Source organism: Berghia stephanieae, chromosome 8, assembly GCF_034508935.2.
Source record: "Berghia stephanieae isolate SIO BIC M18660-M18661 chromosome 8, UCSD_Bste_1.3, whole genome shotgun sequence".
Taxonomy (NCBI): domain Eukaryota; kingdom Metazoa; phylum Mollusca; class Gastropoda; order Nudibranchia; family Aeolidiidae; genus Berghia; species Berghia stephanieae.
This window is the reverse complement of record NC_088367.1, coordinates 10,692,223-10,718,507: the sequence shown is the minus strand read 5'-3', so window position 1 is coordinate 10,718,507 and position 26,285 is coordinate 10,692,223. Positions and strand designations below refer to the sequence as shown.

The 26,285-nt window shown below is 37.5% G+C and overlaps 2 protein-coding genes across 8 annotated transcripts in view; one reads left to right on the top strand and one right to left on the bottom strand.

The window, feature by feature from the left end:
* The window catches only part of LOC144978155 (RING finger protein 141-like), a 29,662-nt gene extending 13,832 nt beyond the window's left edge, over positions 1-15,830 (bottom strand). The window contains exons 1-6 of one of the 4 annotated variants that reach the window (XM_078923841.1): positions 15,404-15,782; positions 8,099-8,308; positions 7,108-7,216; positions 5,022-5,344; positions 3,781-3,834; positions 265-378 (exon numbers count right to left, since the gene is read on the bottom strand). In XM_078923841.1, the coding sequence (XP_078779967.1) occupies positions 265-378; positions 3,781-3,834; positions 5,022-5,344; positions 7,108-7,216; positions 8,099-8,247 (749 nt within the window). In that variant the 5' untranslated portion in view covers positions 8,248-8,308; positions 15,404-15,782. Of the gene's footprint in view, positions 1-264; positions 379-3,780; positions 3,835-5,021; positions 5,345-7,107; positions 7,217-8,098; positions 8,309-15,403 lie in introns of all 4 variants that reach the window. The other 3 variants (XM_078923842.1, XM_078923844.1, XM_078923845.1) reach the window with 3 other exon arrangements.
* Positions 15,831-21,323: 5,493 nt separating this feature from the next.
* Positions 21,324-26,285, top strand: part of LOC144978150 (glutamine amidotransferase-like class 1 domain-containing protein 1) — a 29,973-nt gene continuing 25,011 nt past the window's right edge. For 2 of the 4 annotated variants that reach the window (XR_013646473.1, XM_078923822.1), the window contains exons 1-4: positions 21,405-21,600; positions 22,675-22,751; positions 23,430-23,535; positions 25,082-25,189. Coding sequence is in view for 3 of the 4 variants with exons in the window: in XM_078923822.1 (XP_078779948.1) it covers positions 21,549-21,600; positions 22,675-22,751; positions 23,430-23,535; positions 25,082-25,189 (343 nt within the window). In the remaining variant the exon portion in view is untranslated. The other 2 variants (XM_078923824.1, XM_078923823.1) reach the window with 2 other exon arrangements.

Here is a 26,285-nt window from a genome sequence, read left to right as displayed (position 1 = left end):
ATGAACCACATCAAATCGTATACTTGCACTACCAATTTTTGTTGTCGTTGGTCACTAGAGTTATAACAGGAAAGTACAGCTACGTGGTTTAATGGTATGACACTTGCCTTTGGACTGACCTTTTTAACCCTCAAACCCTCCCTTTTTTACTTCTTACCATAATCATTGGTAATTTTTAAAAAATCGAAATTAATCGGAAAAGGAAGAGTGAAAACAGGAATGATTCTGCTAAAAACGGAAGGGTTGACAGGTCAATGTCATTACCTGGTCCAGCTGTCAATACAAGGTTCACAGAATTCGTGCGAACACGACAACATGATACAGGCTTTCCTCTCCATGCAGACGCAACACTCGGTGGAATCTTCGCAGTAATTGTCTCTGTCGACGATTGAGATTGCATCAAAACAAATGAGTAATGCTGACATATGAGTTGTTGGGGACAGTCCTTGGTGTAAGAAGAAAATATAAGCAGAAAAGAGAGAGAGAGAGAGAGAGAGAGAGAGAGAGAGAGAGAGAAGAGAGAGAGAGAAAGAGAGAGAGAGAGAGAGAGAAGAGAGAAGAGAGAGAGAGAGAGAGAAGAGAGAGAAGAGAGAGAGAGAGAAGAGAGAGAGAGAAGAGAGAGAAGAGAGAGAAGAGAGAGAGAGAGAGAAGAGAGAGAGAGAGAGAGAGAGAAGAGAGAGAGAGAGAGAGAAGAGAGAGAGAGACAGAGAGAGAGAGAGAGAGAGAGAGAGAGAGAGAGAGAGAGAGAGAGAGAGAGAGAGAGAGAAAAGCCTAGCAGTGCAAAAGGGGTTGGAGTTTGAGTTAGTAGTCCTTCAGAGCCGTTCGGTCCTTGGAGCCAGAGTTTATCCCAGTTTCTATAGCGTGGAACGTACAATAGCAATTGCTTGATATCCTTTGAATAGGATGTTAGTCTATCGCAAAGTGCTTTCCGCCAAGACTCAGCAACCCACCATTCACTGCTGGGTGGACAGGGGGAATCAGAAAAAAATAATGGATGGAAAATGTTTATAACCAACTCCTAAAATAAGACTGTAAATGTAATTTCATTACAATGACTTTCAATGGATAAGTTACATATAAACATTTTTTCAAATACAATTCAAAAAAATAAAAATAAATAAATAAATAAAAATAAAAACTATCATGCCCATTAAATGGTATAACTTTTATCAAACGAGCACTTAGAAATGTTTTGAAAATACTGTTTTTTGGATATACGTTTTCCACCCTGTTTTCTCCTGGATATAGATCTAATTGTGAATTATTACAAGTGACATCTATTTCTAAAATTCTTTTAATTAAATATGTGAGCCCAAGATGAGGGGAAAAAAAGGCAAATAAAAAATTTATAAAAATAACCAAAATAATTTTCTTTAAAACACAAAAAAAAAAAAAGAAACAAAAAACACACACAAAAAAACCCAAAGCTTAATGTAATTCGTTGTTTAGTAAAACGACACTCAACTTGCAACCCAAATGTTCAAATCTTTGTCTTAAACAATAAAAATCAGAAACTCAATCAGGCTTCATCACATCGACAAATTCTACCAGCCGCTTGCGAGAACAAACTCATACATATACAGCTTTTTTCCTTGAACAATGAATGAAGAATGGAGCAAACTACCACATGATATAATAGAAATCTCAGACCCCCCTCCACATACACAAGAACACCGGGAGGATTGAATGACAGAATTATTGAGGTGTGATAGATAAAATTGATGTGTATAAGATTTGCGGTGATGGGCATAGTGTGCCTTTTGCCTCTTGTGGGAAGCAAGGCAAATCGAGTCCCTGGAAAAGGCTCTTTATTCCGATTCTCTCACCAAATTCAGATGGTATCAATCCCCCCTCCCCCCCCCCCCCCCCCCCCCCTCAATATTGCCCGACAGGTGTTGTGTCTTGTTTTACATGTTTTGTGTCGGCTGAGCACATTCAGTGGGTAATGCGTAATACTAAAAGCTCACAATAATAAAAAAAAATTATTATTTCTATATGTGACCGATTTGTAGCAAAGTGAAAGATTGAGACGACAAATAATTTACGACAACAACTTCAATTTTTCTTCTTCTTCATAATACTATAAAGGAGAGAAGTTTTTTAGCTTGAGATCCATTTTAAAAAATTAAAAGCAAATGAGAAAGTCAAGCTTGTACACAGGGTGTCCATAAAGTCTGGTAGATGGAAAGAGTACAAATTCCTCTTTAAAAACCCGATTTCATTCAATTTGGGATGTGAATGAATAAGATTTCAACGACACGTGACCTCTCTTCTTCAGTGAAAAAAAATATCTTTCAGCCAAATCTCCATAATCTATAGCATCGATGACTAAATTAAAATAGATAGTGAAGTACTACATGCATCCAGACTTAGTGGACACCCTGTACCATATAGAGCAGCGTCTTTAACCACAAATTGTAAATTTACACAATTTACAAAAGCCTTTTCAGAGACAATTACTGACATGAGTAGAAGATGGAGATGTCAATTCAAAACCTCAACAAGGTTAACATCACTTTCTGAAATTTAACTTTGGACAATGACAATATTACAATCATAATTTTAAAAGACTTTATATCTAAAGATGATACAGATACACAGCAAGCATCGAAAACAGATTAAACATTGATATTATAGTTCAAGTCATGACTGCTGATTAAATCATTAAAGAATGCTCTTCTCAAGATTGGAACTAAAATTACTTTATGTGAAAAAATAAACTTGCATTCTTAGATAAGCAAATCACTTGATAAATAAAGTTGAATTCCTCTTCTCCCCCCCCCCTCCCCCTCAAAATAGCCTGTTTTTTTGCTTTTATTATTGTTTGATAGTGTAGATATGACTATTGTTTTGATTCTCTTACAAACTCATCTATGATTCACTCTCTTCATATATTGCGAAAACAACCCCCCCCCCCCCCCCCCCCAAAAAAAAAAGAAGAAAACATAAATCCCAACAAAACAATTTGATCACTATTTACATTCCCACGACACATGCATTGTATCCTTATAGAAATTTTAAGCCTCAGAAAATAAGAATGAAATGCATTTTAGTGTTCTGCAACGAGTATGAGACTGACTGAGTGTGATTGAAAAATGGCAGCATTTGAAATCATAGAAGAATTGTGACAGACAAAAGCCATCTTTGACTGCCAAAAATGATAAACTAGGGTTGCTCGACTTCCTTTCATTACTTTTAACAGAAACGTAGAGAATAAGGTGATACATTTAAGGTTTCACTGTCATGTTGTTAGCGAAAGCTATTTAATACACTTAATAATATAGGGAGACTTATTTCAATATGTAACGGCAGAGGAGTTTCTTTATCATCAATATCACATATACACACAAACAGAAGATAAGAGAAGAAAAAAGAAAGAAGAGAGAGAGAGAGAGAGACAGAGAGAGAGAGAGAGAGAGAGAGAGAGAGAGAGAGAGAGAGAAAGAGAGAGATAGAGAGAGAGAGATAGAGAGAGAGAGAGAGAGAGAGAGAGAGAGAGAGAGAGAGAGAGAGAGAGAGAGAGAGAGAGAGAGAGAGAGAGAGAGAGACAGTGAGGTTGGGGGGGGGGGGGGGGGTGGGAATGAAGAGGTAGAAAGAGAGAGAAGGAAACCTAATACATGCTCATGGTAAAAAAAAACAAAAAAAAACAACAGAAAAAATCTAAAGTTTTATCAGCTTTATGAAAAAACAAAACAAAATAGTTATAGCAACTGAAACAAAGCAGCAGACAGAGTAAAACCACTGGAAGAAAGGTACATCGCAAAAATAACTAGAACATACCTTAATGTAGTCAGATGGTTATCTACAATTTCAACCATCATGTTTTTAAGAATGCTAAAAGTAAGAATAAACCATTCAAAATTTTTACATTTTCTGCATTGCAGACCTGCCAACTTGAAAATTTTAAAAATTCGTATAATTTAGGGAGATGAAAAGTGTAATCTCTGTAATTAACATTTAAAAATCAACAATTTACCCCCACATTGTTCAGATAACACTTCAAAATTCTTAAAATCATATGATCTGGCATCAACTTTCATTTTCACTTAAGACTTAGAAAATGATCATGAAGTTCTGAAATTTGAGCCAAAATTTCGCAATTCTATGAATTTTTCTAAAGACAGTCCCATTCCCAGATAACGTCGTTGAAATAATTTTTTTTTAAAACCCCTGTTCAAAATCATCACATAGAATCAGACCTGTATGTTATCTATCTACCTAGTAGCGTTTTATCTTTACAAGCAAGCTTTAAAATCAATAAAAATAAGCAGGTGACACCGATTGAAAGAAAAAAAGGAAAGTGAACAGAACCGGTAGCTTAGCATTAATGGTAAATAATAACAAAACAACAGAGGGGAAACTTAATTTGAGTAAAGCATTAAAAAAGAAAAAGACATTATCTACGCCCACTCCCTGAAGATGACCACTAAAAATAATAATAATAAATAGACTAAAAATGATTTTTGAAAGAACAAAAGATAAAAAAATAAAAAACAACAAAAAAAAAAAAACAACAAAAAAACAACAAACAAACAAAAAAATATTTGCAGGACTGCCAACTCTAAAACAAGAAAAGTGTGAGATCGCTTGTCAAAAGAAGAAATTGGAGAAAAAGTGTAGGATTTGAAAATGTATCCCTTCAGTCCTTTCACTTCCTGTCATTGGGTAATTCCTGTGGGATACAACTAATTCTCATAACAATTTTCTGTGGGTTGAAAATAAAATTATGAAGCAATGCATAAAAAAACGGTTAAAATATGAATTGCACGAAGCATGGAGAATTCCAAGAAACCTTATGACAGACAGAATAAAAACAACTTTTTAACATTCAAATGTTCGAGATTTGATTCTCATTTTTTTAAAAACCCTTACAATCTGACTGAAAAAAAAATACAATCCTACAAATGTGAATAATAAAAGCATACAAATACGCTTTTTATGGCTTACAGTTGGCAACCCTGCAGATGTAGTTATCATCATATATTTTTTTTAATAATTAAAGAATAAATGCAACGACTCACGGAAAAAATGCCGACGTCGAAAACTTATCATCTTTCGTAATCTCATCAGCCTCAGTTTTTGAAGCACCTGCGACTGCTGCTGCCTCTTGAGTCTTTGGAATGTTTGCTTCGTCCGAGCCTGATGGGCCTGGGTTTTTACAATCACCATCACCACCACCATCCTCATCATCGTACACACCAGACTGGTGTTGGCTGCTGCGTGGTATATTGTCGTGTGCGATGGACAGCATTGCAATCTGATCTTTTATCTCTTTGTACATGATTATGAACTGCCGAAGGGTCAACAATCGAGCAGATTCAATATTTTTGTTCCTTGTGTTTAACTGCAAATCATAAAAAAAAAAAAAATATATAGATAATATGATTCAAACATGAAAAAGAAATAATCATCATGATTTAAATTGTGAAATTTCATGAATTTTTTCACAACCAGTAAAAAGGGAGAGAAACGTATACAATTTGTCCAGTAAAGCAGTGAAAATAAAATAAGATTTTAAAGAAGAGCAACAAAAAAAAAAAAAAAACAAAACAAAAAAAAAACATACAAACATACTGGAGAGATGAATTGGAAATATTTTGTATATTAACTCATTTTGCCTTTCAGACATGGGGACACAGACACTTTATATAGGTGATGATCTGAGGGAAAATTTCTGGATCACATCCGGAATTTTAAATTTAAATTGAGCCTTTACATAGCACAATATCCACAAACATGCTCAAAGCGCTTTTCAAGGGGTCCTGGTCAACAGCAACATTTACCATATAGGACGGTACATGATGCCTGTTAGGCGATATTACAATTTTTTTTCAGGCAGAGACAATGCTGTTAACAACCAGGTACTCATTTTATGCGTGAGTACGGTGAGAGAATGTAAGTAAAGAGCCTTCTCCAAGGACTCAACTATGCGGCAAGCGAGGCTCGAAACCAGGATCTTCCAATCCGAAAACGAGTGTCATACCACTAGACCACATAGCCGCACAAATCAACTCAGATGTTTCTCAATTTCCGGAAAAGAGGCATCTCTAATCAACGCCAGGAAATTTTTTTAAATAAAAAAAACCCATTAAGTTTTTAAGAGCTGGAGTATTACCAACAATTTCCTGTAAATGGCCCTGGTCAGTTTCAAAGTAGCTACGATATAAGTGGCATTATAACATGAAACCTTATATTAAAAAAAAGTAATTCCTCTCCTTGTTCACTTTCTGTGTCTCTAATTTCTAATATCAAGTGCACACATTTCAAACGGGTACTTGTGTGATTGATTGTGTAACACGCATGCTGTATTTGATGAAGGTCTGGTTCCAACTCTTCTTGTACACAAACATAAATCATCCATCCCAACATAAAAAAATGATTAATATTAATATATATAAAACATGATTTGAATCTGAAGACACAACCTGGAAAATCTAGTTCCGGAAAAACTGTACCCTGGAATTCCAGGATGTCCCGGAAAAGTGGCACCCATGTCTGAATCCCACTTAAAAGTGATAAAACCAGGCAGGTACACATAACAATTGAGGCAAATGAGAAAATGGCTTTTGATGATTTTGGTAGAGGAGGTGATGACGTTGATGATCTTATATCCCTCGAATGATAAAACAATCTCTCAATAAAATCGGAGGTGTTCGCAAGTCTGTTTATATCAAATGAAAAGACAGTAAATCATAGGTCTCAATTTTTAAAAGGATGAATATTTCACGGCGTCCGAAGAACACGCATTTTATCATAATAAAGTACTAACGTGTTGGAGCAATATGCCCTCGATTAATGACAATACTTGTAAAATATAGAATTATTAACATACAAATCATAATACAAAAAGGAAAAAAAAACCCTTAAAGAACAAATAAACATGGATAAGTCCCTTGCAACAAGACTGTTCATAATGCTTTTTGAAGATGTATAGGCACAAATGAGAGCATAGGGCCCAAGGGGAAAAAATAACGGAAATCCGCCAAACAGCAGTTAGATCTTTGACCAGTTTTACCATCCCTTGGCAACTATACAATGTGAGCCACTCAATGTCCATTCTACAACTCATGACACTGAAAATGGAGAGAATCAAACTATTTCCCTTACCTTCAAGCATCGTATCCTGATGGTTGACTTCCAGAACAGCGTTGTGTCTGTTCCTCTTCGAATTGAGAAGCAGAGCCTCTTTCCATGTCTATCAACGAAATCTTTTGTACTGTTAGTATTGAAAAATGCAAATGTACACATCGAGAGAAACACAAACAATCTGATCTGTGGCTGATTTATGAGTAAAAGAATTATAAATTCTTAATTTTTGGAACCTCATCATAAAACACATCCACCAGTTCTCCCCTGCTGGGAAAATTTGAGTTGCAATTAATATATTTGATTTTTTTTTAAAGCCCCCTCCCCATGCATTTAACAGACAACATACAAATTCATCCAAAATAACAAACACACAAAAAAGCCCAAAGTCAAAACTCTTTCACACAAATAAAATTTTTTTTTTTAAATTGTCAACTTTCATATCCACTAATAATTGTGCTCAAATTGATTCATGATAAGTTCAAAGCCAATTGCAACATTGAACATGTACGATGAGTGAGAAATGCAGCCTGTAAGGCCCTCTAGTCTAGTTACTTTTCATCAGAGTCACTATGCTATTTCTTAAAGGATTCCAATGTTGACCGATAGGTTATAATATAATATTTACAAACACTTATGTCGCCCATTTTCACAGAATAACCATGCTTAGTGTGCTTCACAGGGTTTCATTTATTCTCCCAGCAGGCTTTATGGAACCATACTTTCATTTCATTTTCAGTCGCCTGTTAGGTGAAATGTTTGCACTAATGCTACTCTTACAATTACAATATATATGCCTATACGGCCAGTAACAGATTTTCCACCTGAGAATGGTGAGAGAATGTGAGTAAAGAGCCTTTGATTTGTTTCATACACACTTTTCCAGATCTTTACCCCATTTGTGGGGGGGGGGGGGGGGGGGGGGGGGGGGGGGGGGGGGGGGGGGAAGAGAGAGAGAGAGAGAGAGAAAAGATGATGAAAGCAATACCCAAATAAATTTCATAAAACTTACACAGTATTAAGTTCTTCAATGATTTCGACTAGTTCTCTGTGCCTTAAAAATGCAAGCCTGCTGAGCACTTTAAATTGTCCCGCAAGCTTATTTTGAACATAGACCAAGTCTGCATTCAGATTAGAGTCGGATGACGTGGCCTGACCCATGGTGGTGTCTTTCTTGAATGGAGAATGATTGTCTAAACTTCTGCTTTGATGAATTAGTCGTCTGAAAAATAATATAAAAGTAAAAGGACGTTTTGATTTTAAATCAGTGCTGATGGTGACAAAAAGTGAAAAAGTAGGAAAATTTTGAACGATTGCCTTTAAGCCCCATTTTTACTGCACTAAACCCCACTTTTAGAGCAATTGAGATGATAGACTATCATTGATACTCTAGCTAACTTCTGGAGAGTGGGAAACTGAACCTGTTTGTTCCACCACACATCAACTCTCTCATTGCTAGCACATTGTTTTGAGAAAATGTAATTTTTAAAAGGAGGAAATTCCTCCTCTGGACTCCAAAATCAGCACTGTTAAATTGAGCTTTCTAGATAGTGCATTATCCACTAAGCTTGCTCAGAGTGCTTTATAAATGGTCCCCGACAAACAGCAATAAGTAACATGTGTAGAATGAGACATGACGTCTGTTAGGAGATATTACATTTTTTTTTCGGACCAAGACAACGTTGTTAACGTCCAGGTACTCATTTTACACCCGAGTATGATGAGAGAATGTGACTAAAGAGCCTTTTCCAATGACTCAACTATGCGCCGAGCGAGGCTCGAACCCAGGACATTCCGATCCAAAAGAGATTGTCATAACACAAGGCCACATAGTCGAACAAAAATTTAATATCTGTAAGGTCACAAACTGCTTTATTTTATCACTTGTAAAAATCCACCTTTAGAAAGCTGATGAAAAAACGTGTATCAATTCAATAAAAGCCAGCGTCAGACCAGGATTGTATTTACCACCGACATCAGATTTTATTTGCTGCTCTAATAATAATTGTCGACTCCTTTCACTTTGATGGCCTAAATCCCTAAATCCCACAATTTAAGGGGATGCGATACTAAAAATACAAAAATCCTTAATTGGGACTATTTGATCAAACTAATTGAAAATTTAAAAATTAAAATTGAGCTTTTATATAGCGCAATATCCACTAAACATGCTCAAAGCGTTTTACAAGGGGTCCCTAACCAACAGCAACACGTAATATGTAGAACGGGACATGACGTCTGTTAGGCTATATTGCAATCTTTTTTCTTTCCGACAGGCATGTTAACAGCCATGTATTAATTTTACACCTGAGTACAGTGAGAGAATGTGAGTAAAGAGCCTTTTTCCAATGATTCAACCATGAGCTGAGCGAGGCTCAAACCCAGGACATTCCAATCCGAAAGCGACTGTAATATCACATAGCCACAGTAATGACGTTTATACATCAGGTATCTTATAAATAAAAATGTTTGTAAAAAAATTATTTTTTTTAATGAAAATTTCTTCGTTACCATGGAAAAGGTGGCCATCTTGGAAAATAAACAAATGTTTTAGGACTCCACCACTTTATTAATTTTTCTTTGATTTTGAATTTTAAAGGTGTTATATAAAGGTTAAGCATAGTCGTAAATAACTGGCTACTTAATTTTATAAATATTCACTCTCAAAGGCTTAAATTTTAATATAACATATCAGCTGTTTTAGTTTCAAATTTCAAAGCTCTAGCATTAAATTTAAATAGTCAAATCCCAAAAAATTGTTTATGGTGATTAGATAACAGTTTTGAGAAAAACGCAATATTATCAGATTCTGAGCCCACTAACGTCGGGTATTGAATTAGTTTTTTACTATTTCAAACTATTCGTTCAGCAAAAAATATGGATTGAAATGAAATAAGGAATGAATCAAATGACCAAAAACAGTCACTTCCAAAAATGATAATTTTTCACCCAAACTGACCCAATTTGTACCCGTGAGCTACCTTAATTTGTTTGTCCTTTATATAACGTTTTTTTTCTGATTCCATGGGTCTATACAATATCATTTAAGTATGTGTGCCTTTATTTGAGTTTTAAATGACTTTGTAAAAATTGGCAATTTTGCAATGTTTATGTCATAATTCAAATGAAAGTGTCTTACTGGTAGTTTAGAATTTTTGACTATCCCATTTTCTTCCATTGTACGGGCGCTGATATAGAGCTAAATGTGCTATAAGCGCAGTAAAAACAATTAAAAACAAACATATAGCCATAGTAGTTCAATAGCCAAATATGTTTAACTAGACAATTCAGTCAAATCTTTACAGAGTAACAGGGGTGAGAATGACTGGTCACATAAAAGGAGAAATTTTTTCAGCGTGTTGATCTTCGATCAAGACCTATCCATGTGACTATAATCTATATATTTGAATTTCATTAAAATTTACTGAGATGCAATCTAAATTAAAATGTGACTCGGAGCAATTTCTGACACCACTCTGTGGAACTTCAAAAGTTGAAAGAGTATATACAACATATGGTAGTTGTAGTAGTGGTGGTGTTGGTAGTGGGGATGATGATGTGTAGGTGGTTGTATTAGTAGTAGTGGTGGTGGTGGTAGGGAAGATGATGTGGTGGTGGTTGTAGTAGCAGTGGTGCTGGGGATGATGTAGTGGTAGTTGTAGTAGTAGTGGTGGCAGGGATTGATGATGTGGTGACGGTTGTAGTAGGGATGATGGTGTAGTGGTAGTTGTAGTAGTAGTGGTGGTAGAGATGATGTGGTGGTTGTAGTATGATGGTAGGGATGATAATGTGGTGGTTGTAAGGATGATGATGTGGTGGTGGTTGTAGTACTAGTGGTAGCAATGATAGTGTGGTGGTAGTTGTAGTAGTAGTAGTGGTGGGAATGATGATGTAAGTGGTTGTAGTAGTGATGATGATGTGGTGGTGTTTGTTGTATAGTGGTCTGAGGAATGATGGTGTGGTGGTGGTTGTAGTAGTAGTAGTGGTGGTAGGGATGAAGATGTGGTCGTCAAAAATAATCAGTTTGGATTAAAATAATCCAACATGGCATCCCTGCACTGAGGTGAGAATTCAGTGATAGCAAAATTCAATCTCAGAAAGAAAGAAAGAGAGAGAGAGAGAGAGAGAGAGAGAGAGAGAGAGAGAGAGAGAGAGAGAGAGAGAGAGAGAGAGAGAGAGAGGGAGAGAGAGAGAGAGAGAGAGAGAGAGAGAGAGAGAGAGAGAGAGAGAGAGAGAGAGAGAGAGAGAGAGAGAGAGGAGAGAGAGTAAAAACCATGTCCTTTTTAAAAAAATAATGCTCTATGTGCTTAGGTAAAATACTCACATTTGCCCGCCAGATGTAACATACCTCATACAAAACTATGCGTAAACTTAAACATAGGTATATAGTTTGATTATTTATTTTAGCATGAACTATCACCCATTTGGCGGTCTTAAAATAAAAACCAATATACTGTGATGACGTCACGCCGCTGTCTGCATTAGCAATGTCATAGATAGGGAAACTGTATTATCTGGGGGGTGGGGATCAGTTTCACTGTTAAGGGGTTAAAATTGCACGAAACACACACACACACACACCGTGAAGCATCACCGTAACACTCCTTTGATCTACGTCATCCAGGCGACCCATTGTTTCTTTCATCTTCCCCCATGCCCCCCCCCCCCCCCCCCCCCTTTTTCTCAGTCTTGTCATAGTGTCACCCCTTCCCATCTCATGGTAAAACAAAAACTTTCTGCTCAGTTTGCAAATACATGTAGGATTTGTCTCTCACAAGGCTAATGGATTAAAAACAAAGACATCGGGTAATGGGTGTACTAATGCCAAACTATAGATTCTCTGTTTGGTCAATTTAGTCACGCATGTGGCCGTCTGGCTTACGTTCTCCTTATAACTAACACACAAAAAGAGGGTTGGAACGAAAGAAATCAAGGTCATAAGTTACCGTGCACCAAGCTCAATGCCCCCTCGCTAGTGCTGGGTCGAGTTTGAAACGATCAAATCGAGCGGGTTTTCGATCGAGTCCTCTAAAATCGAGTCGGTTTCGGGCGGGTTTCGAGTCAGTGACGTCATCGAGCAGTGATTCGTTTGAAAAAAAAAAACACGAGCAACTCGTTTGCCACAGGAAACTTCACATACCCCTCCCTCTCTTATGTCTGTGGCTGGCTTGACTGCAGCTGGTTATGATGGGGGCTGCCAGATGGCCAAGTTCAAAATTGGTTACTAAGAAACGCTTTTCTATTATTATTCATTTAAAAAAAAAAAATCTTTTATTTAAAAAAAATGAAAAGATAAGTTTATCCAACTGTAGTCGATTGTTTTGTTAATCAAAACAAATGAGTTTTTCAAGGGAGTCAGAATGCTTGTGGTGTTGGGCTATTTGGGGTCTATTTGACTACTTGGGCAAGAAGAAATCTGGCTGTCTGGCAGCCTTGATTATGATCGTTCGTCGCATCACACACACATACACACACACACACACACACACACACACGCCATCAAACAGTTGTTGATGGTGAAGGGTTGAGACCCCCCCCCCTCCCCCTCCCACCACCATCATCCCGCTGTCACCTTAACATTTCATATTTATGTCGCGCCAAAAGTTGTCGGCCGCCCCCACCTCCCATAATTTGTCACTGGTCGTCATCGCCTCTTGTGTGTGCGGGAAAGGTCGTGCCTTTCATTTCATTATTTGAAAAATAAATGAACAAGAATGGTGTGTTTTTATTAGGTAGGTAGATAATAATAATATTTAGCAGGTTCCACACCCAGACACACACGGATTGCCCGGACACGATGATAACGATGCCGACGACAATGGATGACGATGATGATGATGATGATGATTATCGTGTTTCTGTTTAAAAAATGAAATACTTTAGCAGGTTCCACCCCCACCCCCCACACGGATAGACCGGACCCGAAGATGATGATTGTGGTTTTGCTGGCTGTTACGGCTGTGATGAGGATGATGATAATGATGATGATGATGATGATGACGATGGCGCAGATGGTGATTATTTGTTCGGTCGCTCAGTGGTACGGTGTCTCTTGTCACAAAATCAAGCCTTGTCAATGGCCGGATGAGTGACAGTGATTGTTGAAAATTGTGATCCAGACGTTAAGTCCGTGTGTCAGGCACTTGACTCAGGTGTGAATGTATTCTTATCTTATAAGCAATGACGGGTATTGTAAAGAGCTTTAATACAAAAAGACTCCAAACAGCGATCGGTACCTACTGTACGAAATGGATGTATGGTCGATATGGCGTGCCGGAGGAATAAATTAAATAAATATTGTGAAGTTCATTGAGCATGGTAAATCCTTGGAAATGCGCTTTGAACTAATACACCTGCTAGACAACTCCGATTCCAATATAAACGACTGATTAATATTCCCATATATAAACTATAGTTAGCTGAAAATCTTTCTTTGTCGGGACTCCAAAAGTATGGAACGAATTAGACAAAGAAATCAAAGGGTCTTTTAGGAGCACTGATTGATTTTAGATTGATTATTACATTGAAATGTGTTGATATTTATTTTATCCATTATTATTAGGGTGGTGGTGGTGGTGGTGATGATGATGATCCCGCTGATATGATGGTGATGATAAATAAATTAAACATAATTCCCTTTATTCATCCCATAGGGGAGATTCGTCTTTCGGGTCTATTCTAAGGGAAGACTGGAATAACCCAAGCGATAGCCGCAGTGCAGCGCCGCAAATTTAGTTAGGGCAAGGTGACTTGCTCAAGACCACTCAGCGGCGGGTGATCGAACTCGGTACCTTTCGGGTGCCAACCAAAGACCGTACCGCTGCCCCTGATGATGATGATGATGATGATGATGATGATGATGATGATGGGAACTAACAAAGAATACACAGGCATCTAAAATTGAAACATTCCATATTCAAAGCTAATGTTTTACTTTAAAAAATTGAGCTTTACAATATCCACTAATGTGATCAAAGCGCTTTGTAAAGGGGTCCCGGTCAACAGCAACATTTAATATGTAGGACGGGACATGCCGCCTGTTAGGCGATATTACAATTTTTCAGACAAAGACAACGCTGTTAACGGCCAGGTACTCATTTTACACCTGAGTACGGTGAGAGAATGTGAGTAAAGAGCCTTGTCCAAAGACTCAACTATGCACCGAGCGCGAGGCTCGAACCCAGGACTTTCCGATCCCAAAGCGGGTGTCATACCACTAGACCATTATAATGCACGAGAGCCATGGTCGACTAGAGTACTACCTATAGTTACGTCATGACTAGACCACATAGCCGCACTACTGTAGGAGTGTTCATTGATAGAGGGATGCGTGTGTGTCATAGAAATAGCCTTAGTGTGTGTGTGTGTGTGTATGTGTGTGTGTGTGTGTGTGTGATAGTCAAACTTTAGTAGGTTTAATGAAGTCTTGTCACACACGCGTGATACACCTATACGAATTTCCCTGCCACTGCCACCCAGACACACTAACATCTGACAAGGAGTGAGGGCTGTGGAAGAACCACAGACTACCGTGTGCAAACATTGGCGATTGGTATCGGATGGCAAACTGTGATCGTTTGAATTTGAAATGATTCGAAACACTCGTTACCCCTCCGCTCGCTCGAATCCTGATCGTCTCAAGCTCGTCTCACGTGTCAAGATCGTCTCAAGCTCACAACCCGCTTGATCGTTTTACGATCGAGTGATCGTTTTACTAACTCGCTCTTCCGGCATTGAGATCGAGCACTGACTCGTGGCTTGGCGCTCGGTCGTCGATCGAGTAAAAGCGATCAAATAACCCAACACTACCCCTCGCCCCTCCCTCCCAAAGCACAATACAAAGTCAAAGTGTATTTGTACGGTCGTAGATCCTGACGCTAGGTGCCCGGTTACCGTGTACGTAGACACTCCGTAATTGAAATCGCCCTACTATGTTGGTTGTAATACAAAAAAAAATGTCTTAGGCACGTTCCATATATCAATATCAGTAACATATTTGCTGTATGCATGATTTAAAAAATTGGTTTGGTGTAGCAACTGTAACTGCAAGAATAAGTTTCCAAAATGGCGGACCCATCTGTGCAGCAACCTGTTGGCCGTTGATTGCATAAAACTATGACCAATGACATGATGACAAACCATTTGATCTAACTCGTAAACCTAAAATAAAAGTTAAATAGGACAATGAGGTCCATTCCTGAAACATGAGGAAATTAGTCATTGAAATTGATCCAATTAATTTCACTCTCCTCCTAACTCTAAAATAGGGAGACTAACTAACTACTAACTAGTAACTAATAACACTGAAAATACTTACCAGAACTCAAGTTACAGAAGTTGGAGCTGGTTGAAAATGCAAAATCATTGCAAAATTTCAATATCATAACAAATTATATTAGAATATATGTGAACATGAAGAGAAAACGGTGATCTGCTCGAGTCTATCAGTCTGTTGACGTAAGTGTCGTGATTAGCGTCGGTCTGGGACTGTGAGGTGGGTGGGGAAGAGGGTATACTCTGTTCGTCAAAAGGTTGGTAAACAATGAATATCCTACCCTCGGTGAATCATCGATTTCAAATTACAACACTAAACTTGTTCAATCCATCCATTGTCTATGACTCCAGTTGCAACAAGGCGGATTTCTAATTCATATCGATAAATGTAAATGGCAAATGGCAACGCCAACAGACGTGCCGTCAACAGTCTAACTGAGTGACAGACAAGTGACAATAGGCGAAAAGGTGGTGCATGTTGGGATTGCCTGGTTGATTTCATGTAAAATGCCAAATAGCTTAATCTAAAAAATAAAAAAAAATCCAAAACGTCTACAAATGCGAGCATCATCATCATCATCATCATCATCATCATCATCATCATCATCATCATCATCATCATCATCATTATTTAGCTACCGGTAACTTTAACTCTCAAGCAATTATCTAACCCAGGAAAAAAAGAAAATGTATGTAGCGAAGCTTGAACCTGGAATTTGTTGATTTTGTATCGTTTGATAGATTATATAACCGTTCTTTTCTTTTTCATTTTTTTTAAGAGGAGGAGGAGGAAGAGGAAGAGGATTGTGGAGTGTGGATCTTGATTTGTATTTTAATGTTGTGAGTCGTGATCGCTGTCGCGTCACTAATGACTAATAGTGTGTGTGTGTGTGTGTGTGTGTGTGTGTGTGACTGTGTAGCGCATGTTTTGTAATTGTTGTCGTTATTGTTGTTATCGTTATTGCCTGTTGATCATTGATTGATCAAATAAGACTCTTGCTTTTACTTTATTAAACGATATATTATTTTAGTGTAACTTAAGTTACTTTTTCTTATTTATTGATTAGTTTATATCTGTGTTTTTAATTCCTCTTTTTCAAGAGCCAACAATCCATCTGGGAACCGGGACGTGGCTTGATCGAATACCCCAAGACAGATAGAGGCCACGTTTACTCAGTACCTTCAACCACACACCTACTACTCCTCCTGCTCTCTCGGAGTTTCCGCTTCCAAAACTTTATAACATTTTATTTCTTCAATCAAAACGACAACGTATCTACAATTTTCCATCCTTCTAAGCAAACAATTCCATCCCTACTACACATGCACGGAGAGAGAGAGAGAGAGAGAGAGAGAGAGAGAGAGAGAGAGAGAGAGAGAGAGAGAGAGAGAGAGAGAGAGAAGAGAGAGAGAAGAGAGAAGAGAGAAAGAGAGAGAGAGAGAGAGAGAGAGAAGAAGAGAGAAAGAGAAGAAGAGAGGAAAGAGAGAGAGAGAGAAGAGAGAGAGAGAAAGAAGAGAGAGAGAAAGAAAGAGAGAGAGAAAGAAGAGAAGAAAGAGAGAGAGAGAGAGAGAGAGAGAGAGAGAGAGAGAGAGAGAGAGAGAGAGAGAGGGGGGGGCAGGGAGACGTTTGAGAGATAGATGGATAGATAGATAGATAGCCCTGGCGGTCGGTCTATTGAGCGAAGTTGTTTTGTGCCGCCCTATATTTTTCAAATTTAGCAGATACTGCTTTGCGTCTCAATTTTTGCATATCCTGCTTTTCGCACTCGCGCATCTCTCTTGCCTTACTAGCCACGATAGTACCTGTACCTACTGTACGAAGGTTGTGCATCATCACAGACGGCTCTCTTTTTCTTGTTGCCCCACGCGAGGCGAGATGACGTGAGACAAATTATGTCATTTTAATTATTTACCTCTTGTATTTGAAAACTGCGGTTCCTTTAAATGGTTATTCTATGCAAAACATAAATAGAATCTGGTATTAAAGCAGTTTAGATTCAGTAACATTTCGTATTATTACATTCAAAGCACCTCCCCCCCCCCCTCCCCAGTGAACACGATTCAAGAATGGCAAACATGTACTGTGCTCGATGGGTAACCAGTGGGTTTTTGTGACATGTCTTGTGCGACCCTTTTAAGTTGTCTTGCTCAACAGTTGGTCGGGGATTATCTCTTTGTGAAAGGCATTTCTCCTCGCCCTATCGAAGACGGGCGTAAACATTCGGAGACCGTCACATATGTAATTTTTAAAAAAAGGTAGAAAGGCACACAGGAGTCATTAGTTCGGTGAGGCCCGAAGTTTTCTTCAGTGGGACAAGACAAATTTGTGCTGGGACAGTCCTGTCCTAGTGCGGTAGAAGCCTAAGGATCGGAACGCTTGTTCGAGGGGAGGTTTATAGACTCTCTGTTTTAGCGTTACCTGAGTGTTTTCTTACTCGTATTTCTCCTCCTCCTCCTCCTCCTCCTCCTCCTCCTCCTCCTCCTCCTCCCCCTTCTTCTTCTTCTTCGTCTACAGTTCAAATTGGACCAATAGTTAAACAAAATTTGGCCGAGGAAATGATTAAATAATAATATAATGAAGATAAGCGACCCCCCCCCCCCCCCATGGGTTTCCTAATTTAATTTGACCATTTCTACGCTAATCTGGTATACCAATAAAAACCCAACAAACAAGGGTGGGTGAATGAAGTTGTTCCATACGTGAGATTGAACAATGAATGAATTAAACTAGAATTACACGAGGGGTACCAAATCAAATATTAAATATCATAACATTCCCGCATCTAAGACCGTCTCGATTTCGATTAGCTTCTCATAAAACCCGCAGGTATGATCACAGACTAGAGTAAAATAGAGGCTAAATTGCACAGCGTCCCTGGTTGCATAAAAAAGAAAATAGCGGCGCTCGACCTCTCACCAGCCAGTTTTGATGACGTATTCCCCCCCCCCCCCCCCCCCCCCTGTTGTCATAATATTATCTGCCCCTCTCACTGATCTGTGGGACTGATCGTAACTTTATGAAGGCCACGGTCCGATCCGGTCTGATTGCCGATAGAAAAGACAATCTCAAAGATTTAAAAAATCTTGGTTCAGGGCACAGTATAGATAGTTCGAAGATGACGTCACGCAGGTCTTTGTTATTGTTTTTTTTTTTTTTTATTTTTTTTTTTGCCATCCGCGTTTATGAGTAAAGCTCACTGAACTGTATTAACCTGACTATAAACGTTCATGGATACACACAGTTTTGTGTGTTGGTCCGTTATACTTCCGGATGGCAATGTTATGAGCTTCTTAGCCAAGCGCATACTATCTATAGCTTACATATTTCGATATAATTAAAAATTAAAAAAGATTTTATCATATGCCAGCACAGGGTAGGGTGCGTATTGGAGACATCGCATAACTAATGAGAAACTATGGGGAAAATAAACTAGTGACTCTATGGGAGAAACTCTTCAATTTTTAGGTTATCAGTCCTTGGAAGAAAGCACCGGCGGTCGGTCAATAGAGCGAAGTTGTTTTGTGCCGCCCTATATTTTCCGTAGATTAACATGTCAGCCAAACAAAAAACTTCAATTTTAAAATTTTGATAAAATTAAAAATTTAGCACATACTGCTTTTTGTTTTGAATTTAATATTTGATGACTCGTGCATCGCTCCGCGAAGGTAGCGTCAAATCGGCACGTTTCATCTTTCCCCCGTTGCCTGCGCGGGGTGACAATGAGCGGAGGGTGTGGTGTGGTGGGGACGTTTTGTTTTGTTTATATGAGCCAGTCTTCGTTTGGCCGTCCTGTCCTTATCCTATACTCCGTTGTACCTTGAAGAAAGTTAGTTACCACTCCCCAATCTCCCTCCACCCTCCCTCCCCAACTAACTATTGTCTTTCACTGCTAAAATAATTAGGCCAAGACGGCCAATCTAGCGATGCACGCCCTGAGGTCCTACTTGGGATAAATTAAAACCATATCAGTTTTATCACTGAAAGAAGAGGCTTTGCTTCACTTAGATATACGGATGAAGAGAGTGGCAATAAATATATATTTCATCATTGTTTGTTTTGCTTAAATATATATTAAATATAAAAAAGAACAGTAAACAAAGTATGCACCGAGAAGAGCCCCATGGTACTATAAATAAAAATCCCTGACCCCACGGAGTCCTTCATCCCCGCACACTCCCAGCGATCCCTACTCAACTTGTATTGTGTGCATTGTCTAATAATAGTATATAAAGATGTCGCTGATTGTGTGTGAAGTTAACAAGTGCTTTGCGTTTGGAATTAAATGTGGATTTTTAAATTCTATTATTCTAAAGTTGTGTGTCATACCGTTCGTATTCAGAGAAAATGTATTATCGCTGTTGTCATTGTTTATGAAACATACCTGTTTTTATCTTGAATCATTTTATTTTAAAAAGTTATTTCTGTAATTTGTAACCAATCATGAATCATGTTGATTTTTTAATTGATAATCAATTCCGACACTTATCCCCTCAAGAGAAAATAGTGGTGAAAGATTTAGGTCCACACAAACCAGTGATTTTTAACTTAGTTTCTAACACTCCGAGGAGACAGCGCCGATTTAATAATGATTATTTTTAAAATGTTGAATGGCTTACTGCCAGTGAAAGCCGTAAAACGCTTCATTGTTTTTATTGCTTGATTTTTGGTGATGTATGCTATAACGGACAACAGGAGGATTCAGTGATATTGCGCACATCTCTCAGGCACTGAAGAAACATTCTGAATCAAATAGCCATGTCACAGATGCTGTTAAATATAAACTTTTCAACGTTGTAGATATAAGAAATCAGTTGGAAACAGGACATGCTGCGTCTGTGAGTCGTTATAATGAACAGGTGAAAGTTAACAGACAAGTTTTGTCCAAGATAATTGATGCTCTTTTGTGAGTATGTCTCGTTAATATTCTAACACACACACACACATACACGCACACACAAATACACGCACATATGCAAACAATTGCAATACCGCCCTCCACACACACACACACATACACACACACACATAAAAAGTAGGTCAAATTAAGTTAAATTAACTAGACCAATAAAATTTGATTCTGTATTTCGGATTTGTGCCGCCTTAAATACAATGTGACCAACCGCCCCTGGAAGAAAGTTAGATTTTAATGAAAAATTCTACTTCATTGCTCACGACAAGGAACTCTCTTATATGTGACCCATCGTCTCAAAACGGTACGAATCTTATGCTTAAAAGCCGAATTTAATGTTAAACTGGTCAAAAATATAAATTATTGGCATTATCACCCTAAAATATGGTATTCATTCTCCTCAATAAAATATACAAACTCAACACAAGTCAGATATTTCTGGCTATAAATTCAATTTTCAACATCTTAACCATCCCGTTTTGAGGCGAAGGGTCACATATGACACATGGATTTGATGAATGACATCTCTTTGTTAAATCCTATTCAGCTATTAATATAATATGTTTATTGTATTTTCCTTTAGAAATGTCATATCATGCTCGATGTATTTCTACAAATCATGTCATAAGTGTGCATATAGTATTTTGAAAATAAAAAATCATAATAAATTAAAAAAAAATATAGGGATAATAACGGCTTGCACTTATTTGCAGGTCTGATAACCCAATTCCTTATGGGCTCATCGTTGTAAAAGAAATCTTAAAAAAAAATGACGCAAAATATTGTTCATTTCAAACTAGGCCCATAAGTGGGTTCAGATGTCAGACCTGCATAAATGTACATGTCGGATAATAACAATTCTCCCTGCCCGACGTCGTCTCTACCTAATAAACCACGATTTTCTGGTGTTTAGGTCTACTGTAATTGACAATAAGGCGTAACCCCTCTACAAAATAACCTTTACTATGTGACGTACGCATCGATTTGATGAGTGTAGCGCATTATCTTCTTATAAAATAATAATGATGTAACGTGTAACCGACCATGACCTTCAGATAAATGTCATGGTGAGACGGAATTTTTAACACCACACACTCACACTCATAAGATTAAGAAGTAAGGAAACAATTTCTAGGGGAGACAATTACAATTGACCGAATAATGTAAACTAAACTTTCGATGGTCTCCAGCGATATAAAACTTAGAACATTACGATAGTTATTTACTTATTAGTCTGAAGTTACGACTAATCGCATTTGCTACTTTATAATAATAAAAATGGCAACTTCTAGAGGGAGTTGTTTAGTTGTAATTAGTTCTGCCATAGAAGGTAAGTTGAACATCATTTCATAAGCAAATTGAACAAGAATGGAAATTTTGTGGGCGTGGCATTGGGACAAATGAAGAGATTTTCCCCGTATTTTTAAGAGGCAAATCTTATTTAGATGAAATTCCTCTTTCTCACTTACAACACCTCGTACTTCTTCAATTTCATTGAAAATTATTTTAGTGTACATGTTGAAGAGGTCTGGGAATAAAACTCATCCTTGTCTCACTTCTTTTATCTAACACATGCTGTAAGTTGTAAGATAAGGTAAGTTAAATAATTTGATGCGGATGGGTTCTGAAAAATTGGTCCTCTGTTGTTTTTTATGGTTCGTCTACTTGAGGCATCAATCCGTGGTTGAGTCAAAATTAGAAATGGAGGCAGAAAAAGGGTTTAAAATTATCGACTTATTGATAGACTTTCATTATGAAGCTGGAATATCTCTGCCTTTCTTTAGCATATACCCCTCTGTCTTTTCATGAAAAAGACCTTGTAGAAAGATTTCTCCAGAGAAAGAATAAAAGCATATGTGATAATAAGATATTGGATAGAGAGAGAGAGAGAGAGAGAGAGAGAGAGAGAGAGAGAGAGAGAGAGAGAGAGAGAGAGAGAGAGAGAGAGAGAGAGAGAGAGAGAGAGAGAGAGAGAGAGAGAGAGAGAGAGAGAGAGAGAGAGAGAGAGAGAGAGAGAGAGAGGCATGTGAAGATGACCATTCTTTTGACCTTTTGTGATTGTTTTCATTTCTGTCCCTTTCTCAAGTTTTTCTCACCTCCTAGTTTCCTCAGCTCAAGCCTGCTTCAACTTCAAATGTTTTTGACAACGATGCCTACCGCAACCTCCCCCAAAACAATGACTGCTACCATGACATTAAAACTACCATTACCATCATCAACACCACCACCAGCACCGCTACCCCCACTGCCATCACCACCACCACCAGCACCGCTACCCCCACTGCCATCACCACCACCACTAACATCATCACCACCACCACCACCACCAGCCTATCCCCACCCCCATCATCACCATCACTTCTGATTCCTCTCTTTCTATTCTTCCTTTCAATGTTACTTTCAGGTGTATCCGCCACATCGTTCATGCAGGCTTGCTCTCTCGTCAATCAAACACTCTCCATACAGCTGGCCTCTCCAGGGGTAAGAGAAGTATACCAATTGTTTATAGCAAATATTTTCCTTCATTAGCTCAAAATGGTGTCATGTTAGGTAAACCAGATGCCAAAAAGGAATATTAAATTTAAAATGAGAAGAAATGTAAAACTTTTATATTTAAAATTGTTTTATTTTTAGATAAATATTTTGTTATATTACTGTATTTTTTTAGTTTGTTTGTTTTTGTTGCATTAGACAAATGTTCAAATTTCATTGGGTGAGATTACAGAATGGATGAAAAACAATGCATCTCATCCAAGGGATCTGAGTTTGATCTACACTTTTGGCACATTGTCTTTTTCAATGCTCATTTTGCGAATAATGCCTTGCTTATTTCGGTTTTATCTCCAGACCCTACAGACGTATTTTCTCTTAGGATTTAATTTTCTTACTTCCGCTGTTATCCACATCAAATAACTTCTATCAAAATAAAGTCAAATCTAAGATTAACTCTGAATATGGTCGAGAATGTGGGACAAAAGTTGTGAAATTTGATTTTAAGGCTGGATCTGAACTTGCAAAGCCTGCTTTGGAATGACTTCCATTTGGCAAAATTGATCCCAGTTTCAGTAGCTTGTGTCTGAAGTTTAATTGGTATAGAGGTCTATTTGTGTTTTTTATTTATGATAATGTAGTTCAAAATTTGATTTGTTTGAAATCCAGGGGAGACAAGCGGAGTACGTGAATCAAGATGACACAAATCGTCGATGGTTCAATGAGTTTCGATCAAAGTCCAGCTCGACCCCCATCGGCCTTGACACTGTGGATGGTTTGTATCTATTATTTTTCTACAAAATTGTAACCTTTCTTCTCAAAACAGTATAATGTTGGGATAAACCAGATTTCAAGAAGTTGTGGTGAAGTAAAATGACCAGAAATCAAAGAATTTAGTTTTTTTTTCTAGGCAAAGAAACTGTTTTTTGTTGTCTTCAATAAAAGAAACAGACCCAGCTACCCAATCATTGCTGGGTGAACTGGAGGGTCAGAAAAAAATTCTCAATTTCACCTAGGATCGATCTCAGTTCCTTTTGCTTCAGAAGCAAGTGCTCTACCAACTGAGCTATCGGGACCCACTGAGGTTGAACACTCACTCTCTCACTCTATCCCATGACCGGTTGGTCGTCGGGGGGACTCATGGGATGCAGACCTCACGGTTTGACGCCACTCATCACGGTCTTGGGCCTTCCTCTATAGATTGTTCCACGTCAATCCTGTCCAATCTTTAATGTTATCCTGCCATTTCTGTTTGCTTCCCATGAGTCCTTTCTGTGGGTTTGGTAGACTTGGCAGTGACCCATCTCCTCTCCTGAGGTTGAAACAAAATGATAAAGAAAAAAAATTGAATAGATGTTGAAGAGTCAGAGAATATTATTGTCCTAATCTAGACGATGATATGAGTATAATAATAATAAGGATGATAATGATAATAATAATAATAATAATAATAATAATAATAATAAATAATAATAATAATAATAATAATAATAATAATAATAATAATAATAATATAAAAATAATAATAATAATAATAATAATAATAATAATAATAATAATAATAATAATAATAATAATAATAATAATAATAATAATAATAATAATAATAATGATAATAATAATAATATAATAATAATGATAATAATAATAATAATAATAATAATAATAATAATAATAATAATAATAATAATAATAATAATAATAATAATATAATAATAATAATAATAATAATGATAATAATAATAATAATCTTTATTGTCCAAATAGGCAATTATTGTTAGGTTACAGCTCTTGTAATAGGGGAAAAAAGTAATTAAAATAGTAGTAATAATGATGTAGAAAGACTGAATGATGACTGTCATAATCATAGAAAATTCAGGCGTTCTTTCTCCTGGCTTGGTTTATAATTCTGCATGTGTTCATTGTTATATTTTTATTTCATAAATGTTATCTGTGTGGAACGTTTTGAGAAAATGGCTGTGCTTAATAGAGATCAGATGTGAGCGAGAATAAGAAGAAGAAGAAGAAGAAGAAGAAGAAGATGATGAGCAGGAGGAGGAGGATGTGATGGTGGCGGTGGTGGTGGTGGAGGAGGAGGAGGAGCAGCAGCAGTAGGAGGAGGAGGAGGAGGAGGAGGAGGAGGAGGAGGAGGAGGAGGAAAAGAAGACGAACAAAAAAGATGAGGAGTAAGAGATGAAAGCCCTTTGAGCATTGTCAAACTGTGAAAATGCCCTCTTTATAAATGTGCATATATTATATTATTTATTTAACGATATATTCAATTTTGGTTTTCTTCCAATTTTATTGTATTATTTACCCAGTGAATCGCTACTCTGCCATGATGATTCCAGCCTGTCCTGGTGCCATCCACGACCTGGCCAAGAACAACGACCTCAATCAGATTTTACATCACTTTATAGCAGAAAAAAGTATGGCTTTTTCTTTTTCTTTCTTTTTTTATTTTTAAAATGTTAAAATTTTTAATCTATTAAAAAACTTTTAAAAAAAAATTATTTATTAAAAAAGCTTTTTGAATTTGATTTTAATTTATTTCCGGTATTTATATCACCTCAACATAATACCATTTTGAGGCAATAGGGCGCATTTCAATATAAGTTTTCAGGCTTTTTTTGAATTGTTTGGAATTGAATTTCAGGCTTTTTTGGCCTGACCTACTTGCACTCATGGATTCACTCCCTTTAAAAAAAAACAAAAAAACAAAACAAAAAAAACTAGAGCTTTTATATAGCGCAATATCCACTAAATGTGCTCAAAGCGCTTTACAAAGAAAGGGTCCCTGACCAACAGCAACACATAACATGTAAAACGAGACATGACGCCTGTTAGGGGATATTACAATTTTTCCAACAGAGACAATGTTGTTGACGGTCAGGTACTCATTTTACACCTAAGTACGGTGAGAGAATGTGAGTAAAGAGTCTTTTCCAAGGACTCAACTATGCACAGAGCTAGGCTCAAACCCAGGATCCGATCCGAAAGCGAGTGTCATACCACAAGACCACAACCACACAATTTTCAAACAAGGAACAGAAATGTAACAAATTTGGAAACAGGCACTGGTTTAGAATAAAAATCTGGGAAGATGTGTATGGAACAGTGCCAGACCAAGCAGAGAAAAAATAATCCCTGCTTCTAGTAGGAATTGAACCTCAGACCTCCTGATTACAAGGACTGTTATGGTGCTGACTGATTAAGCCTGGAGTTGTAAAAAACACTAGAAAAAAAATTACGATAAAAAGATACGAATGAATAACAAAAACAAATTCTGAACGTATCACTGGCATAAACCCTTGTTAGTGAAATGAACAATGTATGTATGAGTTGCATTGTACATTAGTACGGCACCTATAAGGTGCTATGCTACACCAGCATGAAAGTGTCACGGTCACAGGGAATCCACTTATTGGGACCAAGCTCGTCTGTTCCTGGCTAGAGTCACAATTTTGTCAATGGGTATAGAATCCAGCCCATGTAGTAGAGTGCCTGCTGGTCTAGTTTTTACTT